The sequence below is a fragment of the Ursus arctos genome, unplaced genomic scaffold (assembly GCF_023065955.2).
Source record: "Ursus arctos isolate Adak ecotype North America unplaced genomic scaffold, UrsArc2.0 scaffold_2, whole genome shotgun sequence".
NCBI classification, from domain to species: Eukaryota; Metazoa; Chordata; class Mammalia; order Carnivora; family Ursidae; genus Ursus; species Ursus arctos.
This window is the reverse complement of record NW_026622874.1, coordinates 77700178-77714440: the sequence shown is the minus strand read 5'-3', so window position 1 is coordinate 77714440 and position 14263 is coordinate 77700178. Positions and strand designations below refer to the sequence as shown.

At 48.5% G+C, this 14263-nt stretch overlaps 1 protein-coding gene across 4 annotated transcripts in view; it reads left to right on the top strand.

Annotated features, from left to right (window-relative positions):
- MYH11 (myosin heavy chain 11) overlaps window positions 1-14263 on the top strand; it is a 113599-nt gene that overhangs the window by 25321 nt on the left and 74015 nt on the right. For all 4 annotated transcript variants that reach the window (XM_026520264.4, XM_026520263.4, XM_026520265.4 and 1 more), the window contains exon 3: window positions 1929-2085. In XM_026520264.4, the coding sequence (XP_026376049.1) occupies window positions 1929-2085 (157 nt within the window). The remainder of the gene's footprint in view (window positions 1-1928; window positions 2086-14263) is intronic.

Here is a 14263-nt window from a genome sequence, read left to right as displayed (position 1 = left end):
GAGAATCAGGGAGATTATTCCCCCCAATCCTGTACCTTTTGAAGAATACTGTCCTCTTCTCACCCAGGCGCATCACACACCATTGTCCCTTAGCAGACTGAGCCCTGGAGGGGCGCTTCTCCTCCAATCAGTGCAGCCCAGGCTGAAATTCCTTTGTGGTCAGAACCTCGTGTTTTTCGTCTTCTTTAACCGCAGAGCCTTGCACGGTGTCTAGGACACAATGAATGAGGGACTGCATGAACAAATGATGCATTGTTTCTCTTTCTGTGGGGCGGGCAGACGGTGCTCACGGGCGGTGCTCAGGCCTGGGAGTGGGCCGAGCTGGGGTTGGCGCTGCCAGGGTCTCGCTTTGTGACTTTGGTCAAGTTGCTTAACCTCTCTGGTGTTTGCTTTGCTCTGAGTGTCACCCAGAGATGGGCCATCTGCTCCTCCTTTCATCCCTTCTAGGGGGAGGTGAAGAGATGGCCTGCTTCCCGGCTCTTAGAGCCTCAGGCAGCACTGATGGTATCGTTGGGGAAAAGCAGTTCCTGTGGGACAGGATGGAGCCTGTCGCCTGAGCTGTGACCTCAGCCCAGGGAAAAGCCGATGTCTAGTAAAGGACAGCCAGAGCAACGATAGTGCCTCGCACATGGCTCACAGTAGGGTTTGCCGAGCGCCTTCACACCTTTTCCGTATTCTGATTATTTTCAGATGCTCCTATGCACTTGGTGGGGCAGAACAACGATTTTTTTTTAAATTGTGGTAAAATCCATATAACCTAGAATTCGCCATTTGAGCCAGTTTCAAGGGTACAATTCAATGGCATTTAGCACATCCACAGTGTTATACAATTATTAGTACTGTCTAGTTCTGGAACATTTTTTGGGAAGATTTTATTTATTTATTTATTTATTTATTTATTTATTTATTTATTTGGGGGGGGGAGAAAGAGAGCGAGCATGAGCAGAGGGAGGGGCAGATGGAGAGGCTCCATGCAGTGCTTGATCCCAGGACCCCAAGATCATGACCTGAGCCAAAGGCATTTAACCAACTGAGCCACCCAGGCGCCCCCCTGGAATGTTTTTATGATCCTAAAAGGAAACCCCCATAGCCATTAGCAGTCACTCCGCATCCCCCTCCTCCCAGTCCCTGGAAACCAGGGATGTGTTTCTGTCTCTGTGATTTGCCTGTCCTGGGCGTTTCGGATACATGGAATCATACACTAGGCGACTTTTTGTGTCTGGCTTCTTCCCTACCCAGCGTATACCATTTTTGGGGTTCGTCTGTGTGCTGGCGTGTGTCAGGGCCATTCCTTTTGAAGGACAGCTGTGTTCGTCCCTTCTCTTTACAGAGGAGGCAGTATTTTGTTAACGGGCAAGAGTGTGTAACCTCTGGGCTGGAACAGTCGTGCTTGCTAGCTCCGAATTTCCCTCCATCTGGGTGGGCTGGTGATGACCTCACCAACCCCGTTTTCCTCATCTGCCACATGGGCAGCAGGGAAATCACAGCGTGACGGTCACAGGGGAGATAAGAGGATTCAGTGATGAGATGCCCATGAGGTGCTTAGAGCCCAGTGCATGGAACAGTAAGTGCCCAGTAGACGGAGGCTCGGGGAGGTGAGTGGCGGCGTGTGGGAGAGGGGCTGGGGTCTGAACCCCGACTGTCTGAAAGCACACAGCTCTAAGATAGAACAGAGGTGGCCCAGAACCCCAGGGTTCTTCTCTTCCCCCATCCGCAGCCTATCAGTGATGCCAGGACTCTGAGCCTCAGTTTCCCCATCTCACAGTTTTGCCATGAAGATGCAGTGACCAAATGCACACAGAGGCGCTCAGTACGTGTTTAAGTGCCCGCGGTGGTGGGCGTTGCTGGGCCCGGACCCCCCGGGCTGGGTGTCCAAGCTCTCCCCGCGGCCCCGTGCTGCAAGTAAGCTTGGGTTCTCTCTTTGGCAGACATACTCTGGCCTCTTCTGCGTGGTGGTCAACCCCTACAAGCAACTGCCCATCTACTCGGAGAAGATCGTGGACATGTACAAGGGCAAGAAGAGGCACGAGATGCCGCCCCACATCTACGCCATCGCCGACACGGCCTACCGGAGCATGCTGCAAGGTGAGCCGCCCGCAGAGGGACGGGGTGCGCCCCGGGGCTGCTCCCTGCCGAGGGCTGCCTCCGGGGATGCCTGCTCTGCCCCGGCCCCTCCTGCCTGCCTGCCGGCCTGCAGTCCTTGCCAAGAATGTGGAGTTTGGCAGGCGGAGCTGGGCCCCAGGAGCCTTGTGACTGAAAAAGGGAAAAAGCCAGCCGAACATCTGGGTGCACGGCTGGGAGGGTGAGGGAGAGCGGACGGCTTGGGCAAATACGGGCATGGGCTGCTCGGCTTCCAGCCCCTCTGCTGTCCCGGGCCCGGCCAGCCGTCTGCAGGATGGTGAGGTGCCCTCCTCACCTCCAGAGGGAAGGGGGTGGCCGTCAGCCCCCGGGCCCAGCCAGCCATCTCTGCATTTGCAGCCCTGAGGGTGGTGTAAGAGGTCTTTTCCTCTCCGGCCTCAGTTTCCCCATCTGGAAAAGGGGAGTGATAGGGTCCATCTTGCAGCTTGTGGAGATTCTCACGCAGGCTTCTCCAAACTGAAGACCTTTGCATATTACCTCCATGTTTGTGTATTATTATTATTATTATTACTATTATTAATGAACTTATAATTGAGGTAAAATATATATACAGTAGAGGGCGTAAAGTACACAAACTTAGTGTCCAGCCTAAAGTTAATTTTGGCATATGTCTGCAGTCATATAGCCACTACTCAGACCAAGATGTGAAATATTTCCAGAAAGTTCCCTCACACCTCTTCCCAGTCAGTACCCCCTGTCTCCCTCAGAAGTAACTGCTATTCCGACTTCTGTCACCATCAGTTTTGCCTGTTTTTAGACATCATTCACAAAAATGATGTCCTCCTTATATTACTTACTTAAAATTTTTGTTGTAAGCTCTCTCCCCCACAATCTAGATCAGACTGAACAAAAAAAAAGCAATATGTTAGATTAGTTAAGAGCATGGATTCTAGAATGGGGGTGACTGTGTTTAAAACCCAGCTCTGCCACTCACCAGCTGTGTGACCTTGAGCAAGCTACTTAATCTCTCTGTGCTCTGCTTCCTCATCTGCAAGAGAGGATTATAATAACTGTGACCTACCCATAGGGCTGATGTGAAGATGAAATGAATGATTGCATAGTGCTTAGAACAGTGCCTGATACTCGGTCAAAACTAAGTATAACTATTATCATCATCATGCATGAAACCAGATATTACTCATGCCAGCTATGTTTGTTTCTTTTTTTTTTTTAGAGAGATTTTATTTATTTACTTATTTATGTATGTGAGAGAGGGGGAAGGGAGAGCTCAAGTGAGTGAGTGAGGAGAGGAGCAGAGGGAGAGGGACAAGGAGACTCTGTGCTGAGTGCGGAGCCCAGTGCGGGGCTCAAACCCACGACCCTGAAATGATGACCTGAGCTGAAATCAAGAGTCAGATGCTTAACCGACTGAGCCACCCAGGCAGCTCTGCAATGTTTTTTTTCTAATGCACATTGAAGAGAATATACGACTATTAAAACTGAAATCATTAATCTTAGTGGCACTTAAAATCACTTTGCATGCTTTATGATACATGGAATTAGGATATCTCCTGTGTTCCATGTGGTGCCTGGTGTGCCAGAAGCTTGAACAATGGAAGTTTGCCTTTGCAGGGCCTCTTCTTGGCCTCTATCTGAATAGCACTCTGGGTCAAGGCACGTACCTCCTTTCACAAGAACACACATGTTCTCTCTTTTTTTTAATCTTCAGCACAATTCTGTGAGATAGGGTCAGTGTTACTACCTACACTTTATGACAGAGGCAACAGAGTCTCTGAAAGTACTGGAAACCCAGGCCATGACCAAATGGGGCTTCTCCCAGGGATACCAGGCTGGTTCAATATTCAAAAATTGGTGAATATAATAGCCTAAAGAAGAAAAAAAAAACACACAATTATATCAATGGATGCAGAAAAAGCATCTGACAAAATTCAATATCTGTTCATGATAAAATTGCTCAGAAAACTAGGAAAAGGAGGGGCGCCTGGGTAGCGCAGTCGTTAAACCGTCTGCCTTCGGCTCAGGGCGTGATCCCGGCGTTCCGGGATCGAGTCCCACATCGGGCTCCTCTGCTGGGAGCCTGCTTCTTCCTCTCTCACTCCCCTGCTGTGTTCCCTCTCTCGCTGGCTGTCTCTCTGCCACATAAATAAATAAAATCTTTAAAAAAAAAAAAAAAAAGAAAACTAGGAAAAGGAGGGAATTTCATCTACCTGATACAAGCATCTACAAAAAAGCCTATATTTTACATCATATTTAATAGTGAATGCTATTTGAATGCTTGCCCCATAAGATGAATAACAAGATAAGGATGTCCACTCTCACCACGGCTATTGAAAATTGTACTAGAAGTCCTAGCCAGTGTAATAAGACACGAAAAATAAATTGGGGCATCTCTAAGTTGTGAGCTTTACCTGTTCAACAGCCTTGGTCCTTTCTCAGCAAATCCCTTTGCCTCAGAATGGTTGAGCCCTTGCTTTCCTCCTCTGTATTTTGGCTAAATTGTAAAAAGGGCAGCACCCATCCCAGTGTCATTGATTTTGGGGAAAGATGAGAGGATTTTCTTTCCTGGAAATGGATCTGGTCTTGAGACACAGGAGTTCTCTCATCCTTACACTTGGGAAAGGGCAATAGAAAAGGGCTTGGGAAGTCTTAAAGTTGTATGTAATTGTTATATGATAATGAGGTGTGACTAGTCCAGAGGTTGTGAACCAGAAGCTGGTAGGCTGCATCCAGCCTTCAGATAAGTTTGGTTTGTTCCACACAGAGTTTTAAGGATACTTGAAGTAGTTGCCAACTTTTAACAATTGGGAAATTATACATAAAAAGTGCATGTGTTTTTATAGGGGCATGAGTTTTCCAGTTCCCTTGTCCTTACCTGGCCTGGGCACTCATTTGTGTTAACAGCCTGGCCCTTGTGTTTGACTTTGCAACCTCTGGAATAGCTACCTCCAAGAGTGTTCTGAATCAGGAATTGAGAGCTCAGTTCTGGAAGTGCCTGAGGGCGGGGATCCAGGTGTGTCCAAGCTTGAAGGGCTCAGTAGAAGTGCCCCCAAGTTACTGACAGATTTAGCCAAACCCCAGATGTGGGACCCAAGCTGGATCACTGCAGACATGGGGCTGCCTTACCTTCAAAGACCAGCAGATGGAGCCTTGCAGAAAGGGCCGTGGAGATGTAATCTCAGGTTGTGAGGGATGGTTCCTGGAGTTAGGTGTGTGTCTTTGTTTAAAAAAAAAAAAAAATTTGTGGTCTCCCTTGATGGACAAGTTTATAGTGATGGTTCACACACCTTTTTAAGGAAGCTGAACATCACAAAGTTACAGTATTCATGTCATTTGGGGGCTTTTAGTTGCACAAAAATATGGCATACCATATAGCAATTAAAGTGGCTTAAACAATAAGAGTTTATTATTTCACATAAGAAGAAGTGCAGGTCAGTGATTTCAGGGTTAGTTAATTCAGCAGCTCAAAAACAGACTTATTTGGGATTTTCTTGGCTTCTTCCTCATGGTCACAAGATGGCAGCCATAGCTCCAGCCACCATGTCCTCATAAAGTGATGTCCAAAAGCCTAGAGGAAATGGAAGGTTAGGTTCTTTTCCTGTGTCTCTTTTTTATCAGGGAGAAAAACCTTTTCCAGAAACTCCTCAGCAGGCATCCCCTTATGTCTCATTGGCTTAAACTTGGTCACATGCCAACCTCTAAACCAATGGTTGGCAGAGGACTGGGATGTTAGTAATTGTTTGTAATTATGTCTCATTGGCTAAACCTTTGGTCACATGCCAGCTTCTAAATTAATGGTTGGCAAAGAGGACTGGGACCTTCATAATTGGCTTGAACTATTCCTGGTTCTTTCCTGGAGTTGGGGGAGCTCCCACAAGCACGTTTTCTCTGAATACCAGAATGAAATGAAATTCAGTTCACAGAGGAGAAGGGGAAGTGCTGCAGTGTTCTTAAAATACATATGTGTAACTTTAAAAAACCTTTAATATTTTATATTCATTCTAGAAAAATTAAAACATATATAAGCTAAAGAGAATATACCAGCCCCCATAATTCTATCACCCAGAGATCACCACCATTAGCACTTTGGTATGCAGCCTTTTGTGTCATAACTGAGCTGAGCACCCCGAAATGCAGGAAACTTTGATTGTCTGAAAATAAGTGATTCCAGAAAAAATAAATCACTTCGAACAGGGACCAAAATTTCACTGTAAGCGGGGAGAAAAGGTTTGATAGGGCTGGAGAAATGACATTGCAAATTGTCTATTATTTTATCTACGTATGATAGGAATTCGGTTATAATTGCAACTAGATGCGAATTCTCAGATTGAGTAGAAATTAAGGGCTGATTTTTTTTGAACTTTTTTTTTTATTTGGACAGAATCCCATGAGCGCATAACACAACGCTCTTCATGTCACATTTGATTTTTGCAGCAGGAGCTAATGAGAATAATTTTTGCAGACTTAGGAGAAGGGTCAGCTGTTCTCCCAAGGGCTCTTTTGTTTTGGGGGTGCTTCATAAAGCCCCCATCGTGTTGTCCTTCATGACGACTCTGGGATATCTAGTCATGAATTGACCTGACTTTTTTTTTTTTTTTTTTGTGGCCTTTGCAAGCTCATTGACTTGGTGACGCGCTGCACCTTCAGGGAGATGGGCAGTGTCATGGAGCTGCTGCTTTGTTCTGTGTGTGTATCGTGATGGTTGGTGGCTGGCAGCGTGCAGGCCGGAGAAGGCTGTCTCAGTGGGGTCTGAAATCCACAGAGGTGGCCTCGTTGAAGACTAGTTCTGTGCTGTGATCACGTTTCAGTGTTAGACTAGATGAAGAGGATCCCCGGTGTTAATATGTTTCATTCCCTCTAGGCTCTATGTTATAACACAAAGTTACCTTGTGAAAAAGAAAATGACTCAGAAATGTTGACACATTTTCACCCCCCAAGAAAAAGTGACAACTGTGAGAGCACACATGTCCATAAAAGATAAACTTCATTTAGTTTCAATGTGAATCAACAGCTGTTGCGTATGGGTTCATTTTGGCATTACCTGGTACGTTCTAGAAAACTACTAATGGTACACTCCAATGAAACAAATTGTGGGGGGGGAAATGCAAGCTCGGGAAAAATAACTTTTTCTCTAGAAAGCGGAAGTTTGGATTTTGCGAAGGAAGGTGTAGGCCCAGTTTGTGACTCCGTTGATGAAGGTCGTGATCCCAGGGTGTAAGGTCACTCGGCTGGGATGCACGATGTGCTTTCTGTCTTGTTCCTAAATCCTTTGTAGAACAAGATGAGATGTGAAGAGGTGGGGTTGGGGACGGACGGCTAGCACATGCACTGAATAGAGAATGTCATGTTTGAATGTGTTACGGGAACCCTTCAGTTCCTGAGGACCCATACCCTGCCTAAGAGCCGACCTCATCCTTGTCTGCCTATTCACCTCTGTATCTCAGGCGTCTCTACTGGTGCCCGGCACACAGTAGCTGCTCAGTTAATATTTGCTGATGAATGAATGATTGTTCTTAATCACTAGCTCTACCCCAAATTCTCCTTTCTAAATGTGTTGATATCCTTTTACTATGTCTATATATATATTGGGGACCCTACTTATAGCTTCTCTTTGACGGTGATTACTACTGGAGCATTCCTACCTGCTCTGGCTACCCTCTATGACAGGTAGTTGACATCTGGGACCTTCCTTATCATGCATGGAATTGGCTTCAACCCTCTCGTGGTGGATTCCTTGTTTCCTGGTTTCCACGTCTTCCTCCTCCTTGCTTTACCCTCCTGTTCAAATGGAGCACCTTTTCTAGTACCTTATCAGGTAAGGATGTACATGAGAGAGATGGAGAGTCTGCATATCTCATCTGAAGACTTGATGGGTCTCTAATATGTAAGGGCCATTTTAGCTAAGTTTAAAATTTTAAGCAACAAATCATTTTCTTTCAGGATTTTTAAGGCATGGCTTCACAGCCCTCTAGCTTCATTGCTGAGAAGATAAAAGCCAATCTGATTCATAATCCTTTGTGTCTGACCAAAAAAACCTTTTTTTTTTCTCCTTCTCTGGAAGCTTTTAGTCCCTTCTTTATCCTCCTGTTCTTGATGATGGGATTTGTCACGGGTCTCTCTTCACCCATTGTGCTGGAGATTTCATGGACACTCTTCATCAGTAAACTCGTGGCCTTAAATTCTGACAAATTTTTGTGAGTTACTTCCTTGATGATTTATTTCTGTGTTCTCAGTTCTGCTTTTGTAGAAGTCTTCTCATGTCCAGAACTAAACTCTGGGGCTGTCCCTTTTTCACTCTTTATCTTTTTATTCTTTTTTTCTGGGCGGTTACTTCAACCTGATCTTACAAGCCGCCTGTTAAGTTTTAATTTCTGTCTATATGAAATAAGAACTCTGTTTTGTTTCCCGAATATTTCTTTCTTACAGCGTTCTTTTTCCACGTGATGTGATGTCCTTTTCCTTGGAGGATTCTTCTCCTTGCCTAGGCTCTGTGTCTTTCAAGATGCTTAATTTCCCTAGTGATTCGTTTCCACTTCTGGCTGACGTATCCATAGCTTTCTGCGAACGTCTGCTGGTTCTTGGCTGCCCGGTCATCTGGGATGCCTCAGGGCAAGGTTGACAGACATGCTGTGGGCTTGCAGGAGGAGCTTGCTGGTGATGAGCTTGGCTCTAGTTTGGTTGGAGCTGGGCCATTCTACTAGGCACTTCTCATAGATCTTTCCATCTTTTTTGTCCTTGGGCTGATCACGTTTTTCAGGGAAGACTTGTGCCATCGTCTGCCTGGAGGGTAAAGATCTGTCTCCCATCATTGTGGGGGTCTAGGTAAGAGGCCAAGGGTTTCAAACTGTGGAATGAAACTGGCACATTATCCTTTCAATACGGTCTCGGGTGCTGCCCAGAGACCATTCTGGAGAGAATAAAATCTGCCTCCTCCTGTGGGCTGGGGGAAGGGCAGTCACTTGGCTGCAGGGAGCATGGAAGGTATCTGGCATGTCTAGGAGCTTCTCAGACAGACTTTCAGCCAATCCTTGTGTTTGTCCTCCTTCTGCCCTGTCTCCCGAGCCCCCTGCTGTGGCCAGTTACTGAGGTTTGGAGGGGGGGCAGGGGATTCTGTGATGAAATCAGGTTGCTTTCAGCTTTTTCCATGGCTGGCTTCTTTCCTGGGACTGTCCTCACTCATCCTGTTTTCTGGCTTCCAAGACTTCATTGCTCTCCTCTCTCTTTTCCAGTTCATTTCAACTTGAAAAATCCCTTTACTGTCATTTTACTCAGGTTTGGGGAGGGAGAAGCACTAATGGCAAATGTCCAACCCACTATGTTTCAATGAAAATTCTCTCAAACCTTCTTTTCCAAAGAGGTGATAATGATAATAGTGGATTTTTTTTCAAAGATATTTTAAAAATATATATATTATATTTAAATATAATTAAATACTATTTATTTGAGAGAGAGAATGTGACAGCGAGTGGGAGGAGAGGCAGAGGGAGAAGCAGACTCCCCACAGAGCAGGGACCCTGATGTGGAACTCGATCCTAGGACTCTGGGATCATGACCTGAGTCTAAGGCAGATGCCCAACCGATTGAGCCACCCAGGCACCCACAAAGATATTATTTTTTAAGTAATCTCTACACCCAATGTGGGGCTCAACTCACAACTCCAAGATCAGTGCCACTGACTGAGCCAGCCAGGCGCCCCGATATTAATCGGTTTTTATTGTGTGCCTTCTCTGTGCTCAGGACTTTATAGGAATATTCTCAGTGAATCCTAACCCACAACCTACAAGGCGAACAGGATCCGATTAAAATCTTTAAAATTCAGCCTTGGAGTGCCTGGGTGGCTTAGTTGGTTAAGCATCTGCTTTCAGCTCAGGTCATGATCTCAGGGTCCTGGGATCGAGCCCCACATTGCGCTTCCGGCTCAGTGAGTCAGCCTGCTTCTCCCTCTCCCTCTCCCCTCCCTTCCCCTCCTCGTGCTCTCTCTCAAATAAATAAAATCTTCGAAAATAATAATAAAATAAAATTAAGCCCTGAAACTATTATAGTGCCCACATAAGGAATCTAGAATAAAAACAATATTACATTATAAAGTCAGGAAGGCCAACAAAGTTTTTATTTTTCCCCATAACATTTCTGTTGCTGGTTTTTATGAAACAGCAAATACGGAATCCTTTCAAAATTTCTCCTTATTTTTCCCTCCCATCCTTCCCGTGTGTGCGTGTGCACGTGGGCCTGTGTTTATATGACCTGTCGGTTAATCCAAACCTGGAGGCAGGGGCGATATGATTAGCCTTGTTTTAGGGCCTGGGAAACTGAGGCTCGGGGAGGCAAAGAACTTGCCAAGGTCCCGTAAGGGTCAGAGCTGGATTTGAACTTGGCTTATCTGATGCCCAAACCTAAGGCTTGCCCGCTCAGCTGGCTGCTGCACGGAGCCCCCGACTGTCCCGAGGAAGGCGGTTTGCTCCCGGAAGTTCTATCTTCTTACACGTGCGGGGTGTTGAAGGCTCAGCCCTGGCGAAGGGATGGTTAGCTAACGGGGATAAATCAGCAAGATGCCTGTGGGGAAAGCACCACCCCTGAGGCTTTCCCCGACAAGCCACTTTGGATCTCCAGCCTCCCCGGCAGGGTTCCAGGGGCGGGGGGGAAGGGTGTGAAAGGCACTAGGATTTCATCCTGATGTGCTGAGTGGAGCCATCAGGATTTGTTGCCCCGTGCAAGATAACAGCTGGAAGTGTTTCGTCCTCATGTAATTAGCACCAAAGGGCCACTCTCAGGGGATTAAAAAAGAAATCACGGCTGGCTGGCCTCTGTCAGCTCCGGGGCTCTTGGCTGAACCTGCAAGTAGAAGAGAAATCTGGGAGGCGGCATGAGCTAACCTCTAAGCTCTCTGCTTTGCAAGTTCCCACACTCAGTTGCATACCCTCTGTCCGAGGGAGGTCGAGGTCGGCGGGTCCTGGGGGCCAGCTCAGGCTCACCAATGCCACAGAGGCTGCTCTGTAAGCTTGGCAGAGAGAGGGAGGGCACCGACGTCCCCCCGCCACCCTGGCCCCGGCTCACGGCTCTGGAAAGCCCGTGTGGCTCGGCCCTCTCCAGCACCATGAGCCCGCCCATTTTACAGACAGACAAAACTGCCAGCGCACCGAGTGAGTTGGCCCTAGAGCCCTATGTCCCACCTGGAGATGTCACCCTCTGCTGCCCTCAAAACATTGATCTTCCCTCCACGGCCATGTGGTAGTGGGGTGCTGTTACCCCCATTTCGCAGACCGGGAAACCGAGGCCCCAGGAGGCTAAGGGACTGGCTCAGGCCTTCTCATTAGAAAGCTCTGAACCTGGCCTCAGAGCCTGCCCCCTTGGGACAGATCGACAGCAGTCTAGAGCCACTGCTCAAGCTCACTATGTGGGATGATGCGGATGATGGCCCCGGTGACAGTCATAGCAACTGCTGAGCTCTTCCACGTGCCGCAGGTAATTTTAAGCTTTGTGCATCCAGTCTTCCTTCCCTGTTTTCATTTCCTTGAAAGGTGTGGATTCTTATCCCTATTTTCCTCGTAAGGACAGGGTCTAGTCCAAGAGGTAGAGCCAGGATGTCATTCCAAGTCATTCTGTTTGAGAGACCGTGTTGCTACCATGTGTCCCCGCAGAGGGGACCAGATGCATGGCTCCCGGCCTCTTGGAGATTTTGCAGCAGCTCTCAGCTCTGCGTCTGGCCTGGTGGCGGGGTAGGCAGATGGTGGCTTCGTCTTCCTGGCTTGGTCATTGCTAAGGCCCTGGGACATGGAGGTTGGCGCTCTGAGTTATTGTGAGAAGTTCATGTTCTTTGCCAGGAAACCAGGAAGGGTAAAGGATCATCAGATTCTGATGAGCCTTTTATGGAGTGCCTGTGGTGTCTTACTTACATGGACAGGAGAGGGCTAGGGAGAATTCTTTTTTTTTAACAGGCAGTAAATATTGAGTTGACGAAGTAGGCCTGCTGAAAGGACTTGGAAAGCTCTGGCCCACGCTTGAGCACAAAGGCACGCTCCAGCCTCCTCCCTCCATGTTCTCCCAACCTCAGAGGGAATCTGGCTCCCTGTTCCCCTTTTGATTCAACAGTGTTGAGACCCCAGTGTGGGGCGGTGGGACGGTGAGGAGGGGTACCATCTACTTGATGAGGACAAGGTGTGGGAGAAGGCAGGTATATAATCAAATCACCCCACAAATACTTGTGCTCTGGAAGGGAGTTCTGGGGAGCTGTGAGGTGAACCCTGGGGCCTGTCAGAGTCTGGGAGGGCGGGAGGGGGGCAGTGGGCATAACAAAGAGGTGCATATGGGATCCATAGGCTGGTGGGGCTGGAGCAGAGAGAAGGAAGGAGAGTGGGGCAGGTGGGAGCTGAGGCCCAAGAGCCCCCCATGAAAATATTGGTCTCCCCAGACCCCAGCCATCACCTGGCCAGGTCTGCTATGAAAGATGCCAGAGCTTCCTGTGGGTCTGGAAAATTCCAGCTGGGGTCCAGCACAAACACTCAGAGTATCGCTTCCCACCCAGAATCTCTTCCTACCATCTCTGCTGGAGGACAAGGTTGGGAGAGGAAGGCCCAGAGCAAGAGAAGGCCCCTGACCTGCAGAGTGGTGGGTTGGGGCAGGGGCCCTGGAGCTGGGTTTGAATCCCTCTTCTGCCAATGCCCCCAATTCTTTGTGCCCAGTTTCCTGTTTTGTCCTGTGAGGCTGAGAACTGGGCCGACCCCAGTTGTTGCCAGGGTTAATTTGGACAGTGTGTGGGGAACACGCACCCTGCTCACTGCAAGTTCCACAGGTGTTAGCTGTCATCTCTCCACGGCCCACAGTGAAGGCCCAGCACTGACCTTTACCTTCGTGTGTGGCAATGGGTAGGCCGCTGCTCTTCTGCACACAGTGGAGGCTGTGTCCTCCAGTCCTTACTGGCCTGGGGCGGGGGAGTGGTGACCCTACAGGGACATAGGCCTGGCCACCTCCCTCTCGCTGGGTCCCCTAGCAGCCTGGCATGGGAAGGAAGAGCAGCAGAGAGCCTGGGTCTGTTCTCAGTCCCAGCTTGGTTTTCTCCTTTTATGGTCAGCCTGCAGGCCTCTGGCTCCCCAGCCATAAACCACGAGCTTGTGTTTGGGATCGGGCCGAAATAGCTGGTCTGTGGGGAGCTGGGCGTCCCCTGAGAGTCCTCAGGCCTGCTTGGGGGGAGGGACCACCGGAGTCCTTTATCTCCTCGGCAAGCTGACCCGCAGACTTGCACGTCCAAGGCCAGACCCCGAGTCTGGGGAGGAGGAGAGAGAGGCACGTTTAGGGGTGCACGTGAGGTAAGGGGCGCCCCAGGGCTCTGGGCTGCGCGATGCTGGAATGCCCGCTCCAGCCCCGCACACCTCTGCTCCCGGACTCTGTCCTCTCTCCATCTCTGATCTGCTGTGTCCCAGGCCCTCTGCTTGAGGTGCTCTGCTTCCTTAGTGTCTCCACCAACTCGGGGATTCCTCCACGTCCTTCTCACGCAGCTCAGAATCACTTCAGCTGTGACGTTTTAGCATCTCTGTCTCAGGCGGCAGCAAAACCGACCCTCTCGTGCATAGCACTTTGGGCAAATGCTTATTGTAGGCTTGCTCACTTCCTGTGGTCATTTCTTGGCCCATCTGCCTCCCACATCCTAAGCCTCTTAAAAGTAGACTCAGTAGGTCTTCGTGAACTTCGTGCTTCCAGGGGGGGGGCCAGGACTTGTTTGCTGAGTGAATATGTGACCACAGACCTAAGTGTTTACCATTGCTTCTGTCTCGATTGCCTTGAGAGAAAGAGAGATGCAATTGAGTAAGCATTTCTTTTTGAAGATTTTATTTATTTATTTGAGAGAGAGAGTGTGTGAGCAGGAGCTGGGGGGAAGGGCAGAGAGAGAGAGAAGCAGACTGCCTACAAAGCAGGGAGCCAGACATGGGGCTCGATCCCAGGACCCTGAGAATATGACCTGAGCTGAAGGCAGTTGCTTAACCAACTCAGCTGCCCAGGCGCCCTGAGTAAGCATTTCGTGAGTACCTACTATGTATCGAGCACTGTTCCTGGCACCTGGGATCAGGCACAGCCCTTGACCTTCAGCAGCTCAGGGGCCGGTAAGAGAAGCATTAAAAGCAGTTTTGTAACTTCTTTTTTTTTTTTTTTTTTTTTTAGATTTATTTACTTA